The sequence below is a fragment of the Oncorhynchus mykiss genome, chromosome 15 (genome assembly GCF_013265735.2).
Source record: "Oncorhynchus mykiss isolate Arlee chromosome 15, USDA_OmykA_1.1, whole genome shotgun sequence".
Taxonomy (NCBI): domain Eukaryota; kingdom Metazoa; phylum Chordata; class Actinopteri; order Salmoniformes; family Salmonidae; genus Oncorhynchus; species Oncorhynchus mykiss.
In genome coordinates this window covers 19,257,529-19,277,645 of record NC_048579.1, presented here as the reverse complement: position 1 = coordinate 19,277,645, position 20,117 = coordinate 19,257,529, and the positions used below count along the sequence as shown (strand labels likewise).

The 20,117-nt window shown below is 43.8% G+C and overlaps 1 protein-coding gene across 1 annotated transcript in view; it reads right to left on the bottom strand.

The window, feature by feature from the left end:
* The window catches only part of lama1 (laminin, alpha 1), a 67,492-nt gene that overhangs the window by 44,486 nt on the left and 2,889 nt on the right, over window positions 1-20,117 (bottom strand). The window contains exons 2-9 of the mRNA XM_036943995.1: window positions 13,278-13,448; window positions 12,960-13,072; window positions 5,023-5,265; window positions 4,230-4,409; window positions 3,822-3,911; window positions 2,788-2,905; window positions 1,141-1,319; window positions 276-381 (exon numbers count right to left, since the gene is read on the bottom strand). Of these exons, the coding sequence (XP_036799890.1) occupies window positions 276-381; window positions 1,141-1,319; window positions 2,788-2,905; window positions 3,822-3,911; window positions 4,230-4,409; window positions 5,023-5,265; window positions 12,960-13,072; window positions 13,278-13,448 (1,200 nt within the window). The remainder of the gene's footprint in view (window positions 1-275; window positions 382-1,140; window positions 1,320-2,787; window positions 2,906-3,821; window positions 3,912-4,229; window positions 4,410-5,022; window positions 5,266-12,959; window positions 13,073-13,277; window positions 13,449-20,117) is intronic.

Sequence of the window (20,117 nt, the reverse complement as noted above, 5' to 3'; positions counted from 1 at the left end):
TCTAGTTAGCACAGTCAATACAACAAAGTTAGCATAGTCCAGTTAGCACAGTCAATACAACACAGTTAGCATAGTCCAGTTAGCACAGTCAATACAACACAGTTAGCATAGTCCAGTTGGCACAGTCAATACAACACAGTTAGCATAGTCCAGTTGGCACAGTCAATACAACACAGTTAGCATAGTCCAGTTGGCACAGTCAATACAACACAGTTAGCATAGTCCAGTTGGCACAGTCACAGTACAATAAAATCAGTACAGTTCCGTGTTTGTACCTTTCTCCAGCTTGGCGTGGTTGTCATCTCTGATGCAGGCAGGAGTCAAAGACCCCCTCATGTCACAGCCACACTCCACACATGGGTTCTCACTGTAGGGCGACACCTACACACACAGACACACACACACACATATATACACGCACACCCAGGAGGAAACAAATACACAATGACCATTCACATTCCACACAAGGTACACACTGAAATTAAAAGTAACGGGGACCATAGGGAAACAAAGGAAGACCAGGGGGGTCCTCAGGAAACGAGGACCATAGGGACACAAAGGAAGACCAGGGGGGTCCTCAGGAAACGGGGACCATAGGGACACAAAGGAAGACCAGGGGGGTCCTCAGGTAACGGGGACCATAGGGACACAAAGGAAGACCAGGGGGGTCCTCAGGTAACGAGGACCATAGGGACACAAAGGAAGACCAGGGGGGTCCTCAGGAAACGGGGACCATAGGGACACAAAGGAAGACCAGGGGGGTCCTCAGGTAACGGGGACCATAGGGACACAAAGGAAGACCAGGGGGGTCCTCAGGTAACGAGGACCATAGGGACACAAAGTAAGACCAGGGGGGTCCTCAGGTAACAGGGACCATAGGGACACAAAGGAAGACCAGGGGGGTCCTCAGGTAACGGGGACCATAGGGACACAAAGGAAGACCAGGGGGGTCCTCAGGTAACGAGGACCATAGGGACACAAAGGAAGACCAGGGGGGTCCTCAGGTAACGGGTACCATAGGGACACAAAGGAAGACCAGGGGGGTCCTCAGGAAATGGGCACCATTTTGATGGATTGGATTACAGTGACCATAGGGACACAAAAAGGGTATCGGATTATGGGACAGTGAGGAGACAGTACCTCGTGGGGTCTGTAGAAGCCATCTGCACAGGTCTCACAGTTGACACCGGCCGTGTTCTGGGTACAATCGATACACACACCCCCGCCATGGAAGTGTCCATGCGAGTTCATGCTCATCTTGTGGTCGTCCATAGTTTGGTTGTAATAGCAGTCCTCGGCCTTGTTGTGGCAGTTACATTCTAGTGGAGGAGAATATTAAATAGGTCAGATAACAACTAATGTATCTTATAGGTAGACTCAGATATTGCGATGAGGGAGATGCAGACTTCGCTCTCACACCCTGTCTCTGCACATGTGCATGGGTTCGCTTCACACTGTTAGAGCCTGGTAGGTACGGGACCAAAACAGCGGACAAGTTTAGCTTCGCGCTTCACCGCTCCTCGTTGTTGCGGAAATTGACCCACTATGCTGTTTACTTTGTGCACCAATGTCATATCGCTGAGTCTACCTTTAATGTGAGAGTAGTGAAAGGTTAGTTTATATTAAGAATATACACTGAGTGGACAATACATTAGGAACACCTTCCTAATATTGAGTTGACCCCCTTTAGCCCTCAGGACAGACTCAATTTGTCGGGGCATGGACTACAAGGTGTCGAAAGCATTCCACAGGGATGCTGGCCCATGTTGACTACGCATGTTGACTACTATGCGTCCCACAGTCAGCTAGATGGGGTGGCAGGTAGCCTAGTGGTTAGAGCATTGGGCTAGCAACCAAACGATTACAGGATCAAATCCCCGAGCTGAACAAAGGGCCGTCTTTGTAAATAAGAATTTGTTCTTAACTGACTTGCCTAGTTAAATGTAAAAAATAAAATGTCCTTTGGGTGGTGGACCATTCTTGATACACACAGGAAACTGTTGGGTTGTGAAAAACAGCAGTGTTGCAGTTCTTGACACACTCAAACCTGGCACCTACTACCATACTCTGCTCAAAGACACATACATTTTTTTGTCTTTCCCATTCACCCTCTGAATGCCACACATACACAATCCATGTCTCAACTGTCTCAAGGCTTAAACATCCTTATTTAACCTGTCTCACCCCTTCATCTACACTGATTGAAGTGGATTTAACAAGTGACATCAATAAGGAATCATAGCTTTCACCTGGATTCACATGGTCAGTCCATGGCATGGAAAGAGCAGGTGTTCCTAATGTTATGTACACTCAGTGTATGCATGTTCAAACAGGTTTTGATTTTATTCTGTACTCTTGAGTAAATACAACTTATGTGCAATTTCATTAAGGTGCTGAAACAGCTCAGATATGATGATATAAAATAGGACATTAACATAAAAAGCTTGTAAAACCCCATACAGTAGCTAACTCTGCTTCACATCTATTGATATTCAAATGTTTGAATTACTTCAAAAGTGTCTCATGGAATTCATCATAGGGATGGAAAACAAAAACCTCTTTCATGTGGGTCAATGAATAAGTGAGACATGCAAGTGGATTTAATTGAAAAGCGCGAAAGTTATTTTATCTGGCACACTTTAAATCAAGTCTAAATCCAGCATGTAATTCCCATGTCTTTATTTACCAAGTGACAAACCAAGGGCAACATGCACAGTATGGTATTCTACTTAAGATAAGGTTTAAACTTATTTCCCCTTAGGCCCAAAAAGACCAAGAGCAGCTTACTCTCGCATGTGTTGCCGTTGGAGAGGGTTCCCGGTTGCCACGGTTCCTGGTGGTAGCCGGGGCAACACTCATTACAGCTCTCCCCACACGTATTGTGCTCACACACACACTGCAACTTCTGAGAGGACAAAAGAGAGAGAGAGGTGAGGAGGAGCCACAGGAAGTGACCGATTGAATGCTTATGCTCTAGTCCTATTGCCAGCTGGGAGTGGGACACACACACACACATTATTTTCACATTCTTCATTGTCAAACAAATAGCTGGTTCTATACAAGGTGTGAAGTGACACTTGTGTGTTGTATGGTTATCATGTCATGATGTTTGTGTGTTACAGATGTAGGATCTTAATTTTGAGCCAGTTTGCTACAGCAGGAAAATAATCCAACAGCAACAGGAAATGTGAATTATTATGTGGATTATAATTAATTGAAATTTTTGTAGGGGTTAATACATTTTTTTCACAAGGACAAACCAAGCCTGAAATTTGAAAGCCTTTTAAAACTTCAAATATACTTCAAGTTTTACATTTCCTGCATTGCAGGTCAAATTAAGATCCTACATCTGTACGTTGGTGTGAAATATATGAGTGCATTTCCAAGTGGCAAGTTGAAGGGTCACAGGATTAGTGCTTGCTTTCTCATCCTCTTGTTAAGGTGACATTCCCCCTTAATGAGGAAGGCAACCAATTCAACTGAGCAAGTGTTGGGCTGTACCATTCCTTCAGGGACTATAGGGGGAGCTGAGAATACTAAATTCACTTATAAAATTATAAAAGTATATTTCTCATAAAGAAGTATTACTACCATACTTTGCATCAAATTGATATAAAAGTACTCTTTAGAATAGTTACAACAAATTAGCAATGAACCGATGTTGATCCCGATAAGAGGAGCTTAATTGAGTCAAACTGTGACATGTTTAACATCTCACACAATATGTGAAAGGCAGTAAACAAGTTTTACACTAAACAAAAGCTGAATGACAGCCACCGTGTGAGTCTGAACGGGCAAAACTGAAGACGGCCTGGAGTTACCTTGGCAACGGGGTCCCAGGGGCAGCTCTGGGCGTGGCCGTAACAGATGCACATCCCGCCCACTGAGATGTCCTTGATGGAATAGTAGTACTGCAGAAGGAAACACAATGCCAATCAAGTTAGAATGACAAGACAGAAACAAAATACAAAACCAATTACGTTAGAACACTCAAATCTGCCTGGAGAGATGACAACTGATGTCTAAACTTATACTTCAGACATTCTGATGCAAATATCTCGTAATTTAATGTTTGTTAAAACCATAAAAATGCAATATACATTTTTTAAAATTGTTTTTCAAAACGCACAAACCACATATTTTGAATGAACGACCAATTTGGTTTAACATAGCATTTAAACAGAAAACAGAACAGTTAGTGAGAGCTAGTGCTAGTGCTTTAGCCATACCCGTCTGGTGACGATGGGGTCCACTTCCTTAGGGTCACGGTAGCTGAGGGTCATGAGGTCGGCGTTGAGCGTGCGGATCCTCTGCAGGCGCAGCCGGATGTAGCGGGCTGAGGTGAAGTCTAGGAGCTCTGGGGTCAGTTGGTCAGCACTGGGCCGCCCGTTGATCAAAGACGTGTGGATCTGAATAGGACAGAAAAAAATGGAAAGACTAGTGGCAAAAATGAACAACACACATACATATTGACTGAAATACATCATTACCATCATTTTTTCTCCGATATCACTTGCCTGTCAGACCACCGGCAAATGACATATAACAGGGCTAAACAATATAAGACACGATCAAGGATCTCACTGTGGGCTTTGGGGTGTGTCTCAATAGTCTGAAGTGGCTTCAACTCCTTGTCTCCCTAACCTTGTTAAACTACTGAGATGCACTCTCAGGAGCTGTGAGTAACCACAGAGTATCCTAACCACAGACGTTCATTACGGCTCTGCCTCGGCTAGAGTTACATTAGCCCAGCAGGCTGGCGTCTAGAACTCTGGGAAAGCAGGCTTTCATTATCGGAAGGACGGTTTAGTCATCCCACTGTCTGGACTACATGTGCTAGAGGGGGGCGCACAGAGCCCATTCTCATCTAATTATCTGCCTTGAACCAGACCTAATAAAGCAGTGGTCTCAAACTCCCAGCCTGTGGGTCACCAACGTGCAGCTCATGAGCTCAATGTGGTTTGCGGGCCGGGAGTTTCAGACCACTGTGGTAATGTAAAGTTTAAATAAATAGATAACTACCTCTCCGTGCTCCAGGGGTACGAGACGTGAGTAGTAGGAGGTACAGATGACCTCGTCGTCTCGTTTGTAGGTGGGGGGTCCGAAGCGGGGGGTGATGTTGTAGCGGGTCAGACATTCTGTGTCGCTGATGGCGTAGTACTGCCAGGGTGTGTACTCCACACCGTCCATTGAACGCTCCAGCACCCAGTTACCGGGACGAGGGGAGTTGGCTGCCTTGATTATGATGTAGGCCACCTGGAAAATCTGTAGACACACACAGACAGACAGATTTTAATATTGCATATTTAACAGTGAGAGTACAAAGGACACACACACACACACACACTCATGCACTCATGCACACACAGACACACAGAGTTATTCTCCCACCCATAATATTTTATGTCTGGATCTCCATTTTGTTGTGCATGACTGGAAGCTCAGGCTGTGCACCTTAAATACAAGGCTTTTCATTCACAAGAGCACAATTAAGTATTTGATTGACAAGGAGCACATATGCAACAGATCTGTTTTGACATAATAACAGTGTACTGACACATTTAACCACTCAGTTACCGCAAGCTCTCTGTAACCCTCTTTCATGTGATGTCACAATGTTAATTGCATGTTTGATTGAATTCCAGTCTTAGTGCATCTGGCCCTAACAGTGCACCGTATGACCCCTATGACCCCATACACAGTCATACGATAGGCTACCAAGCTAAATTGTGGGGTGGGGTTACAGCTCCCCTGAACCCCACTGTGAGACCTTGCCTCCACTCTCTCACTGTCTCCTCAACACTCCACTATGGGCCTTACACAATCACAGGGCACTACTAGACTGCCATTGCAATTCCCTCTCTTTCACCTCTCTATGACCCTCTCAGTGAGACTAATAACAGTCTAGCCTGCCTCACATAAACGCACATAGAACCTTCTCAAATTGGCTTGTCAATGGTGCGTTTCCCCAGGGGCTGAGTGGAACCCCCCCACCCCCGTTAAATCCTCCCTAAAGGTTCCAGGCAGCGGCACGAGGCTGTAAGTCTACCTTCCGGACAGGAGGCACACGTACTGGCGTGTCCCAGCTGATTTACGGCTGATTCATAACTTCCTCAACGGCGAGGGAACGCGAGCGTTAGCGGGTATCGTCGCCAAGCCACACCGAGTCGTTCCAGTGCATCTAAATGTCAATCCCGCCTCAGGGCTGAGATGGATCATATGAAACAGAGAGCCGGTTGACTTTCCTCAGGTTATGTCTGAACCTTAAGTTACAGAATGATTTGCCCGTATGGGAATCTGAAAGCTAGACAAGACATTCGGTTCAAACATCTTTGGCTAAATGCCTTAGTCTGTATAGAAACCATGGGAAATCCTCTCTACAGCCGTGAATGATTCACCTGTATGGGCCTCCAATGGCTATAAAACATCTTTAGCTAAATGCCTTAAGGCCTTCCCACACTGAATGTCGGATTCAGTCTTTTACATTTATTGTATGTCACACTGTGCGATGTAACCAAATACAACTCTGGATATCAACCTGGCCAGATTGTACGATTTGCTTGTTTTGTCGTCACATTCTGCTATTGGCTTGCATGGCTACGTTAGTCGACGTAGGGTACGCCAACTGCAGAGGTGTATTTGATCTGCACATTTGCCAGGAAGCCTCCCTCTATGCTCATACGTGACTGAAGTGAGTTTGGAAAAAGTATGCATCTTAGAAATAGTCTTCACAGACAAACTTGTCCCAAAATAAGATTTTAGTTTTAATTTTTTTTTTTTTGCATTTATTAAAATCCCATCAGGAAGCCTGATTTCAGATGTGTCATGTAAACAAGATTATTAGGGAAATCGTTCGTCTCGCAAAGCATGTAAACGTTTAAATCAAACTACTATATTAATCTGACTATTCACAATAATCCTATTTTTGTGTGTGCATACTCAGTGCCTATTGGTTGGTCACCGGGATCTGCTCGTAACACCAGCCAAACTACACGATAAAGGCTCTAAAGTTCAGACACAGACAGAACTCTGGTCGAAGCCTACGACCGCACTTGGTGGTACTTAATCGGCTGACCTAGAAGCTGTCACACTGATCGACAATCATTTACGACCAGACAATTTGCCCATGATGGCAAAATTGTGGCATAAGCTGGATGAAATTGTACAGTCTGTGCAGGCCTTTAGTCAATATGGGAATGTTTGGGTTGCCAGATTCTGATATCTCCCCATGTCCTTGAGATGACTAGATAGATGGATGGAACAGGAAAAAAGGTAATGTGATCAGTGAGGTTAACATTCCTGTCCCAGCAGCAGCTTTCTCTCTCTGAGACTTCAATCTGTAGAATCCTTTTGACAGGAAGCATCTTTATTCTCATCAAGGAAGCTTGGTCCCCAAACCTTCTTTGGTTCTTTGGTCACTGGCCCAGTCTAGTCCAGAGTGTGTGTGTGTGTGTGTGTGTGTGTGTGTGTGTGTGTGTGTGTGTGTGTGTGTGTGTGTGTGTGTGTGTGTGTGAACGTGTGTGCACGTGTGTGGACCAGAAGTCCCCACAAGAATAGTAAACAAACAACAATTTGACCAACTGGGGACATTTTGTTGGTCCCCACAAGGTCAAATGCTATTTTTGGGGGTTTAGGGTTAAGGTTAGAATTAGTGTTAGGGTTAGAATTAGGTTTAGAGTTAGGAGCTATGTTTTAGGGTTAGGTTTTTAGGTTAAGGTTAGTGTTAAGGTTAGGGTTGGGAAAAAAGTATGGGTTAGGGAAAATAGGATTTTGAATGGGACTGAATTGTGTGTCCCCACAAGGTTAGCTGTACAATACTTTGTGTGTGTGTGTGTGTGTGCGTGTGCGTGTGTGCGTGCGTGCGACTGTGTATGTGTGTGTGTGTGTGTGTGTGTGTGCGTGCGTGTGACTGTGTGTGTGTGTGTGTGTGTGTGAGACTGTGTGTGTGTGTGTGTGTGTGTGTGTGTGTGTGTGTGTGTGTGTGTGTGTGTGTGTGTGTGTGTGTGACGGTGTGTGTGTGTGTGTGTGCGTGTGCGCGTGTGTGTCAGCGACCTCCCTCAAAGGAGCTTAGTGTTCTCAAGGCAAACAGATGCTGTGAATGGACTGGGTTAGTTATTGAATCGTGACCTAATCCTGATCCATGTGGACTCCACTAAATGGATGCAGACCTGAACTATTGTGGACTAGCTGCCTTTGTGCCTCAACTTAACTAACCAATTACTAGAACACTCCATTTAGAGGATACAAGTTAGTTAACATCACCAGATATCAGTTATTTCAAATGTAAAACTCGAGCGACTCCTGTGCCGGGCCGGGCGCATGCACGCTGACACGGTCACCAGTTGTACTTTGTTTCCTCCGTGACATCAGTGCGTCTGGCTTCCAGGTTAAGCGAGCAGAGTGTCAAGAAGCAGTGCGGCTTGGTAGGGTCGTGTTTCGGAGGACACATGGCTCTCGACCTTCGCCTCTCCCGAGTCCGTACGGGAGTTGCAGCGATGGGATAAGACTGTAACTACCAATTGGATACCACGAAATTGGGGAGAAAAAAGGGGTAAAAAATTATAATAATAACAACAAAAAAACAGATTTCAGTAGTTGATAGTTTACTAAAATTGTGATCTGAGTGCCACATTTCAGCAATATGTTTTGATGTGACTAGTTACTGTGACTGCTAGAATACAGTGTTAGTCATTACTAGATGCTAAGCGCAAAGTTGTTCCCACTGTGTCTCTTTAGCCACCCAGTCATTACCACTAAATCCCATTCCGCCCAGTAGGACCCAAAGCTCTGTGTAATGGCGTGCCTCGGCTAATCTGCCTAGTCACTGTGACTGGCTGGCGGACTTTGATGTGAGCTAGCAAGACCTGGCTGCAAGTAGCCGCGGGAAGCAGCAGAGGATTATTTTTGTAATTAGCTGCCATTTTGGATCAGGTGGGGGGGGGGGTTGTGGGGATTGTCTCAAAGGATAAGTGAAACAGTCTGACCAGTGTGTTAGAAGAATGAATCGTGGGGTAATCAAAGGGTAAACTGTGACCTACCGAGACAAAACGAAAACACATACACTTACTAACACTTTTCCAATTGGAGAAACATTAAGTAATAGAAATGTGCTTCCCAACCGGTAGCCGGACTAGCCTCTGTGCCAGTTTGGCCGACGGGAGAGAGGATGGAAAGATAACAAGGGGGGGAGAAGACAGTCATGGGGACCCAGCCAGTGGGAACGAGCAGAACCAGGCTGCAGGGATAGACAGGAGGATTACCCATCAGCCCCTAAGCCGTCAAAGGAGCCCAGATCACCAGTTGAGCTTCGCCCTTGGCGGGGCCGGGGCTGTGGGGCTCAGAAAGCGGAGCTAAGTCCCCTCACTGGAGGGAGAAGCCTAAACCAAAAGTAAATAAATATGGCCACCACTGACACTGAGCAGAGCTATGTCCTTCTTGCTACTAATCACCAACATGCTATAAAGACCTAATCTCTGGCTTGTTACAATACAGACCAAACTGTCTGTGTGTGACAATATGTTAGACACAAAGTTAGACAAAGTTGATTTTGAATATGTAAAATTGTCAGGTAGATTACATGAGTATTTAATAAATATTCAGACAGAAACAGGATGTCCTTTGGCTCCCCTTTTTTTTGTGTCTCTGACACTGAATAGAAACCAGCAGAATACTGAAAAGCAGTAAATTCTCAGGCCTGGTCAAGACCAACTTCCAGCAGTTTTAACATTTAAGATATGCTGTGGTGGCAGTAAAGTAGGAATCCAGACAATAGCAGTGGAAGTCATGGCTGTGGGTTCCGACCACATAAAAGAGGCTGGCGTTTGGCCACAGGCCTAGAGGGTGGAGATGAGTAAGTCTTTTGTGTTGGTGGGAGATGGGAGATGGGAGATGGGGGAAGGGCGATGGGGGCCAGAGAGCCCCGTACACGACAGGACATGCACTCAGAGAGGCCCAGCCACACACCGGACAGGACAGTGTGGATATCAGCCAGTATGAGCCAGTGTAGGAAACCAGCCACAGCCAAGGCTCTTTCACCAGAAACACTTATTGTAAGTTTTGAATCATATCACAGAGAGGCATTCTTTTGAGGTTGGGGTTGGGGTCAATTCCATATTGGAAAATAATTGGAAATTGGCCATTGGCTTCAATGATCCCCCCCAATTCAGGATTTGTTCAATTCACATTTGAATGTGAATTTGAACTGAATTAACCTATCCCCATCAAGTGTTATGGATGGTCCCTTCTCACCAATCACAACCCATCAACATACTACCTTCCCACATTGTTTACATGAAGTGTATCTATAAAAAGTAAGTTAACATGTTGACATAGCGACGGGCCTTGCAGGTTATATTTTGTCAGAGGGTCATTACGATGGCTATTGTGGTGGACGGTGGCGGCATTGTCGCCGTAAAGTGACAATGTGGGCCAACACAGCTGGGCAGTGGGAACGGGGGCTGTTTGGACAGCAGCGTCTGCATTTGCCCCTCTCCCTCTCTCTCCTGGGGGGCCCACAGGATGAGAGCTCCAAATGGTTTCCCCTCTGTTTGTTTGACTGGGGCCTGTTAATTGGATAAAGAGTTTGGTTGTGTGAGTGTGAGTGTGTGTGTGTGTGTGTGTGCGTGTGTGCGTGCGTGCGTGCATGTGCTTGTATGTGATGTGCTGGAATGGCATCCACAGGCAGATTAGCCAATCTAAATCCTGACACTTTGACACTGTTTCCTGTCAGGTTTGGACTCTTGTGGATACTGGTCAATACAAGTACTGTCTGCCAGGCACCACACTGAGGGTTTTAATCAAGATGGATGCCACTGTTACCGAACCAAAAACACATCATCAAATAAGTGAAAATACAGACATTTCACTTAACATAGAACATATGTGCAACATACTATAGAGAACAGAGAATTTAATAAAGGAAGATATAGCCTAGATATAATGCTATTATTTCTTAGGGCATCAGTTATGAGAATTAGTGTTCTCTCACGTGAATACTTCGGTATTGCGATATACTGTAGCAGTTAGTTGGAGCCAAATTATCTCAGCTCCTCAGAGGAGAGGGCTAGCTAGGCTAAATCTTGAGGTTTTTAGAGATATAATGAATCAGTCAAACAAAGCTCCCATTGACAAGCTCAGGTTTTGAGAAGTCTGAGTCATTTTCAGTTGGTTTACGAGTTGGGATATTATGCTCTTTTTGACGTCTGCAATTTATAATGTTGGTTTATTGTCATGACACGCTTGGTTTTGCTTTTATTAACTTAATACAAATGTTTGTTTGATCTAGTGTGATAATATTCAATTATTGTTGTATGATAATGTAACATCTTGAATTATTTGGCCTATACTGTGTATTCAGCACCAGATACATTTCCATCACTCACTACTACGATATCTCAGTGTCTTGACAACTCTCTTTGGTAGCAACGATAGAACATACTGTATAATTACATTACCATATCAAAGTTATCACACGTCAGGAATCACACTGGGAATGTTAATGAAATATCGACCTGTAATCCCAACTTCTCTCAGCCTTTGATTTTCCCTGTTTCTGCATGTGTCTTCACAATTTTTCCCCGATAACTCTCGAGGGGAAGGAAATGGAATCTTCTGCGGTTGCAAATGAAATGTGGAGATAAGTGTACGTTTACTGCGGAGTAGTCCCAAACGCTCATTTTGAATCTAACACGCTAGATTAAAGTGACTGGCTCCGAGCTGTATTCTCATCACCACTGGCAAAAATGTTAAACAAATATTGATGGGTGGACGGGAACCTGTGTATTCCATTTTCTTCTCCTCCATTGCTAAGCAGTAGATAAACATCACATCTCAAATGTTAAGCCTGTTGAGGTAGCCTATAGTGGTGGGGGAAAAAATCGATACAGTTACATATCGGGATACTATTTTTGACGAGATTTCTGTATTATTTCTTGCGCTACCCGGCTGTACCTGCACCAAAACTCCAGTCTTTTCCCTTCATATCGTGTTCTCCATCTTCTATTTAAATAGGGAGACCATTTCAGCACTTATATTTACACCAGCACTTATATTCACATAACTGATCAAAACTCATTTCCTCATGGCTCTCTTTTGTCCCTCCGCAGGGAACATATGGTGAGCAATATGTGATAATATTATATTGTCAGGTCCCTGGCAATTCCCAGCCCTCGTATCAAAATTGAGGCTAAATCTAGATGGAGCATGACGTGTAATCTAGGCAGACAGAGCGTTGAAAGGTCGGTGAATGGCTACACACACGCACACTTTGAAGATTGTATTTTCACATGAAAGCAATTACTGGGATGTCTACATCCAAATTAGTTCCACATGTGCATTCCCAAGGTCAATATAAGTTGCTGGAATTCCCAAGAGGAAGTGGGGAGGGTCCACATCTTAGCATTATATAGTGTGCACCTCTGAAACAGGTTGGTTAAAAGACAGGACCATCACAGCCGACTACTATGGTGTGTGTGTGGTGGCTCGATGAAAGAGGGTCTTGTTTCGAGTGCCTGTTGAAACAGGATTTTTTTAAGTAGCTGGCTCAGCTCTGTCCCCCCCCCCCCTCCCCCTTTGGGAGAGAGAGAGAGAGAGAGAGAGAGAATGTGAGAAAAAAGAGGCATTCAAAAAAAGAGGCCATCCAGACATAGCCCCCTCCCCCCAACATTTGTTTATCAGCAGCACCCACGTTTTATTAGTCGTATGTATAGGATACACATGGTAAACACACCGTCCAACGACATGCTTACTTGCAGGTTCCTTCTCGACAACGCAACAACAATAAGAAATAATACAAGATAAGGATACGAACATAAAGTAAATGGCTCAGTAGAATGGAATACATATTTTAGCCTAAGTATAATACAGGAAGGCACAATTTAGAGTGTGTGTGTTCTCACCATGTAGCTAAAGAAAGAGGTGCAGTGTAAAAGCAGCAACATAGCAGTCCTCAGAATTCCTACCTGTCGTAAATCCAGAGTGATGGTCACCAAGTGGAACTGGCGGCCATTTTTTATGCTTGGGCTCTGCCACCACCCATTGGTGCCGTCAATAGCATTGGTGATTGGATGTTGCTCTGCATAATATCAAGAGAATAGCAAGAACATAAATACCACGAATCCACACCTGGAGCACTGTACTTCAGACAGATGACTCAACGACAGTGAGACTGTGGAAAGTCAAACTGTCTGGAGCACTTGCCAGCAGGCATAACAGTAAAACCCCAGACTCTCCTCCCCAGCCCTCCCCTATGCATACTTAGAGGCTCTCGACTCCCATACCTTTGGGGTTTTGACTCTGGGCATTACAGGTTCGACACTGGGAGTTGCGGATGCGTCGTCCTGGTACGTGTTCCACCAGCTTACAGTACATCTCTGGCTCAGGCTCTCCACAGGTGGCGTTGGTGGTGATCTCTGCATTACTGGCCAGGTTGAGGATGGCAGGGAAGAGACCTGGCAGAGATAGAGATGGGGTTTCAGACCATGACATGCATCTATCTGCACACAGAGATAGGGTATGACAGAGTACATGGTCTGTCTATTCACATAAGCATGCACACACTAGAAAAGACTCCTTCATACTTACACATTATTTCATTTCATTTAGTAGACAGTCTTATCCAGAGCCACTTAGATAAGCACACACACGCACCTTCACATTACCCCCCCCAAAAAGAGCAGTTGTATCTCTCCCTTCCAACCCCTCCCTATTTCCCACCCCCAATCTACACCCATCCTCATGATTTCTCCTCTGTGTATCTGCAAGGCATGTCTTTGAGGAGCACCCCCCCCCCCTTCCAAACACACCCCTATCCCCCCATCCCCCCACTCTCCACCCACATGTTTACATGGACCATTGATAGGTAGAATGGTCAGGTCGAGGAAATTGACAAAGACTGGAGTCTATTGATGGGTGGTGTGGGCAGCTGTGGGCTGCTGTTATAATTACCCCAATGCCCTCTGGGCTTCAAGGCCTTTGTCCCAAAGCATCTCTCCATCTCTGTCTCCTAACAGAGACTTCAGGAGGCTTATGCTAACAGATGAAATTCTACACTGAATAAAAATGAAAAAAGAAATGTTTTTGACAGTGTGCTTATAAGATGCTTGTCATTTTATAATTTGTTAACCTTTGGTATAAAAATTAAAGGCCTGCTGGTCATGATTTATAAATGGTTTATACGTGTGTTTACTAATGCTAATAAATATATTAACAAATTATGCTTACACTGTTTATTAATAGTTAATAAACTAGATGTTTCTGAGCAGATCCTCAAAGAAGTCAAATCAAGTGTCACATCAAACAAAATTTCAACTTAGGGCCACCAATAAGATAGAGATGGCGCTGACTGCATGTGTGGTTATGGGTGTGGGTACGCAGACCCGCGAGCCACTGCTGACCCTCATGATGAGTTTAGATTTTTTTGTGGCCCCCACCCCCATCAAAGTCGCCATACCTGATCTAAAAGATATGTAAGATTCCGAGGAGAACCTTGTTAGCTTGGCCTATGACTTAATCCTATTGAATTGAATGGCCCCAAAGCATTCCTGAGAACACTGACGAGAACACTGATGAGCACTTCAGAGGCTCAAGAGATAAGGAAGCTGGGGGATGAAGTCGTTAGCCTAATGACATAGCAGCAATGAGACATCTGACCAGACCAGTGGTAGCATGTCTTGGAGTCAGACCCACTTATCAGTAGTGACCATTGGGATCAATCCATTTTCAGCATATGAGCCGGTACCGTACGGTTCGGCTCTGCAAGATAGTGTGAAACCGGTATAACTGACTGACAGACTGTCTGTTTGTCTGTTTGTCTATCTGTTGGTCGCTCGGTGGCTGCTGATTTTTCATTGACAGAGAGGCTTGACCCCTGTGCTCTGTGGGCTGAAAGGGGACACTCAGGGAGAACGGATTGGTAAGCAATTATCCAGTTCATGACTACTATTCATTAGGTTGTTATAATGCTTTTACCACAGCTTGCCTTAAAAAAAATAACTTGATTTAATCTTAGAAACTATCCTGGGATAGAAAGAAACCTCAACCATGTTCTCTGACCAGCCAAACTCACAATGTTTTCATAGTTTGGAAATCAATTATGTCTATTGATTTTAGTCATCCTCAAAGCCAAATCTTAAATCTCAATGGATTTGAGCCTGTGAAAGTGAAACACAATATGTATTATTTTGGCTCAGGGTAGACCCAATCCCAAGAGGGCTATTTAACAGTACCTAGCTTTGACGTGATCAAACCAGGTGCCGATAGCTGTGTGAAGGCAAGTGACACAGTGACAGCCCTGGTCAGCTGAATCAACACACCACATGGGTGGTATGTTATTGACACACAGCAACTGGTTGTGGACAGGGACAGTCAGTCAGGTCCTGGCATTTCATCAATAAATCACCACCTAGTCGTGATGTAACGGCACACTGCCTGTCCCATTGCCTAGTCAGGCAATGCTGTCACACATAGATGTGGTAATTTGTGGTAATTTCAGGATTGTTAAGTCTATTAGCTGGGGCTCCTTTGTATTGGGGATGCTTTAGTCATCTGTCTGCGTAATCTTGGCTCCATAATGAGCGTTGCCATATTGTGGAAAATGAAATCAAAGCCAAGCTAGCGTCCTTGTCCTACTTGTGTTTATTTTTCTATAATTATGGGCTTTAATCCTCTTTTGAACTGTTGATCACATACTGGGTGTCTTATTATATCCTGCCTGGTTGGCCCTGTCAAGGGGTATCGTCGGACGGGGTCACAGTGTCTTCCGACCTCTCCTGTCTCAGCCTCCAGTATTTATGCTGCAATAGTTTATGTGTCGGGGGGTTAGGGTCAGTCTGTTATATCTGGAGTATTTCTCCTGTCTTATCTGGTGTCTAGTGGGAATTTAAGTATGCTCCCTCTAATTCTCTCTCTCTCCCTCCCCTCCCAGAGGACCTGAGCCCTGGGAATTTGCCTCAGGACTTCCTGGCTTGATGACTACTTGCTGTCCCCAGTCCACCTGGTCATGCTGCTGCTTCAGTTTCAACTGTTCTGCCTGCGGCTATGGAACCTTGACCTGTACACCGGACGTGCTACATGTCCCAGACCTGTTTTTAACTCTCCCTCTCTACCGCACCTGCTGTCTCTCACTCTGAATGCTTGACTATGAAAATCCAACTGACATTTACTCCTGAGGTGCTGACATGTTGCACCCTCTACAACCACTGTGATTATTATTATTTGACCCTGCTGGTCATCTATGAAAATTTGAACATCTTGGCCATGTTCTGATATAATCTCAACCCGGCACAGCCAGGAGAGGACTGGTCACCCCTCAGAGCCTGGTTCCACTCTAGGTTTCTTCCTAGGTTACTGACTGTGTTGCTTTGGATAAAAGCATCAGCCAAATAACCATTCAATTTATACAGTATATACATCATCCATTGTCCTTTCCAGCACCAGTTCCAGCAACTATGGTGGGTGCATAACCAGGCCAGCGTGATACAGCTAGGCTCGGCTCAGTAGAGTGAAAAGGACATCAGTCAGTCAGTGAGGCCTGGCCAATGTTTGGACAACAAAGTCCTGTGATTGACTGGCCTGGACCTGGGCAGCTCCCCAAAAGTCAGAGGTCATCATATCAGCCTTACACATAGACTTTGTAACTGTCCCATTATGGCGTCAGTGAGAGCATGGGCTGTGCCATTGAGGCCATGTCCACCCTGAAGTAGTCTTCTACTACTTCTATGACGGTGCACACAGCCACCTAGAGTGTGTTGTTTGATCAGTTATAAAACCAAGGTTGCCGATATTACCTGCAGTTATGGAATGTTTCCTCACGAGTATAATTCATTGGCTGATCCCTCCTGGTGACCTGGATGGAATTAGGAAGTCCCACCTAGTTGACTATTTCAACATGAAAGTCCTCAATGGCGCTGCTCATGCTAAAATTGACTTTTTGGCACTAGAGTCCTCTATCTATCTCTATGGCTTTACCCAGGATTACCAGGGGGCTAATTCTGCTAAACTGCAAACATCTTTGGAATGCCACTGTCACTGAACACAAAAGACTAACGTTTCAACAGCTCAATCACTGATAGATAGCATCTGGGTCAATAAGGTAAAAATGCTGGACATGGCTGAAGATGTTAGCCAATATACTTTGGTGGTATATTTGGAGGCTCCTGAATGGCGCAGCGGTCTAAGGCACTGCATCTTAACACTAGAGGAGTCACGACAGACACTGGTTCAATTCCAGACTGTACCACAAGCAGCCATGATTAGGAGTCTGATAGGGCGGCGCACAATTGGCCCAGCGTCGCCCGGGTTTGGCCAGAGTAGGCAGTCATTGTAAATAGAATTTGTTCTTAACTGACTTGCCTAGTTAAATAAAGGTTAAAAAAATAATAATACATTAAGAAATATATATACCGTATACCAGGGTTTTTGGAAAAAGACAGGATGGTTTTTCAATACAGTCTAAACGAGTTCTTTGAAGTTTTTCAACAAATGTGAATATTTATAGCTACTTTTTAAGTTAATACCTGCTGTCAACTTGTGCAATATGTTAGAAGACAAAGCAGATTACGTTCTCCATTTCACTTGTCACATTATCTTACATTATGAAGCTTACCGTAGTTCCCCAGAACAGTTGAGCCAGTCTTGCTTTTGTTTGTATATAGCACAACGGGAGAAAGAGGGAGCTGGTGAGTCCATTGTTCACATGAGGTGATGAAGTTACACGTATGCAATTCATTACTAAATGTTTGCCATCAGATATCTTATAACGGCTTTCTGCTGTGTTTGAAAGTCAAAGAGCTCTGGATTAGTTTTTTCCCCTGTCATTCCTACAATAAATTATTTATACTCCGTTCTTCTCCCCTCTGCTCCATGTACACATGCTGCTCTTCCTTTAGAAAAGCATGCATCACAACTTTGTTCATATTATGTACAATTTCTCTCGTTCACTTTCTCTTCTAAATGTCCACACTCACCAAAAATGACATTCGGTAGCTACTAGTTAGGCTTGTATAATTTAATGAGATGAATTTGCCTATCTTTACAATTAGTTTATGGTCGTTTTAGCATTTAGCCAACATAATCTATGTGATTTTGCTATTAGTTTGTGCTAATTTTGTTAGCATTCTGGTAATAGAGGCAAAAATGTGCTTTTCTTGTGTTTCTAGCGCCCCCTTGTGTGCTATGCCAGTAATAACGTAAATCCCGGGATGAGAGAAGGACAGTATGACGATATAAAAATCTGGATACAACCCAAGCCTATTAGCCAACTACCGTTTAGCAGTTCAGGTACCATTACTCAGCGCTTAGTGGACTCGGGTTATGCAGAGAATGTTGTGTAAATAGGATGAGAGTGATTGTGAATTGATTGAACAGTAAAAGTAGTTTAACTGATCGATGCATTCTCTGTGTGGCACATATATTAGTAAAAGTGTCTATTAGAGGGTTTTTGGTTCATCTGCAGAGAGTTTGGTTGGAATGTTCTTGTCTGTACTATTTCGAGTAACCCTCCCCCTCACAGTCAATGGGATTCAGCTTATGCTAGCCTTCAAAAGCCCTTCAAAATAGCCTTCAAAAGCCCTTCAGTTAGAATCATTGCTCGAAAGTTTGGAGAAAAAGGTTGGAGGATGGCACACAATCATACTAAGTACTTAAATAACCATTTGAAAACACCTTACTAGCACCTTACTACATTGCCTTCCACCCCAGTAGGGTTAAAATGCCTGTCTGCATTACCAAATCTGCTTGTGACTTTGTTGAAAGTTTATAAGTCAAACTTTCCCTTTAATAATTAACCACAGGTCATGAACGTGATTCCTTTCTAGATCAGGAGAGGTTGGTGATGTTGATTTCCAACCCCCCGTGGCTTTTTCCACACTAATATCTAACCTTTTTATGAGCTACGACACACACACGCACACACACACACTCAGCTGAGGACACAATGTAAGCGTATCGTCTTATGAACCATTATCAAAGTGTATGTACTAATGTTATAACACCCAGTACCTCTGACACTAAACCAGGAGGTAGGCAACTGAGTGGATCCAACAAGTCACTCACTCCATTCCAGCTACTCAGAGCCACTCAAAGGTGAGAAGATAATCACAAAAACTCTCTATCTTCAGCATCTCTCATTATTTGCAGTGCTTCCTCAAACCACCTTGAATCCTAATAGGCCCCTACTAAACGTAATCAGATGGGAGGGTGGACTGATAGCAACTAAAGAAGGTGACACAATCAGAACAATGGAGTTTCAACAATGCGGTTGACTGATAAGATATGCAGTCGCAGTGTGACTCAGATGACTAATCTCTGTATTGGAGAGTAGAGGTGTAATAATAAATGTAGAGATACGGAGCAGCTTTGTAATATAAGATATATAGCTGCTGGTTGTAGCTTGAATCTTATTTGTACAAAGATAGATAGCAAGTAATTGATATCAAATCAAGTGGCATTTCGGTGGTATTTCAGGAAAAAAATAACCCAAGTACTGTTACAAAATGGTATTTCAGGAAAAAAATTACCCAAGTACTGCTACAAAATGCTATTTCAGGAAAAAAATAACCCAAGTACCGTCACAAAATGCTATTTCAGGAAAAAAATAACCCAAGTACTGTTACAAAATGGTATTTCAGGAAAAAAATTACCCAAGTACTGCTACAAAATGCTATTTCAGGAAAAAAATAACCCAAGTACCGTCACAAAATGCTATTTCAGGAAAAAAAATAACCCAAGTACTGTTACAAAATGCTATTTCAGGAAAAAAATAACCCAAGTACTGCTACAAAATGCTATTTCAGGAAAAAAACAACCCAAGTACCGTTACAAAATGCTATTTCAGGAAAAATATAACCCAAGTACTGTTACAAAATGCTATTTCAGGTAAAAAATAACCCAAGTACTGTTACAAAATGCTATTTCAGGAAAAAAAATAACCCAAGTACTGTTACAAAATGGTATTTCAGGAAAGAAAATAACCCAAGTACTGTTACAAAATGGAAATAGAGGGGCATGAACAAACTACACGCCTGAATGTGTCCACACAAATAACATGTCTCAGAATTTAAGTCGGCATGTTCTTAAATGTGCCTAAAAAACTTCAGTACGCCACTCTTGGTAACTTTTAA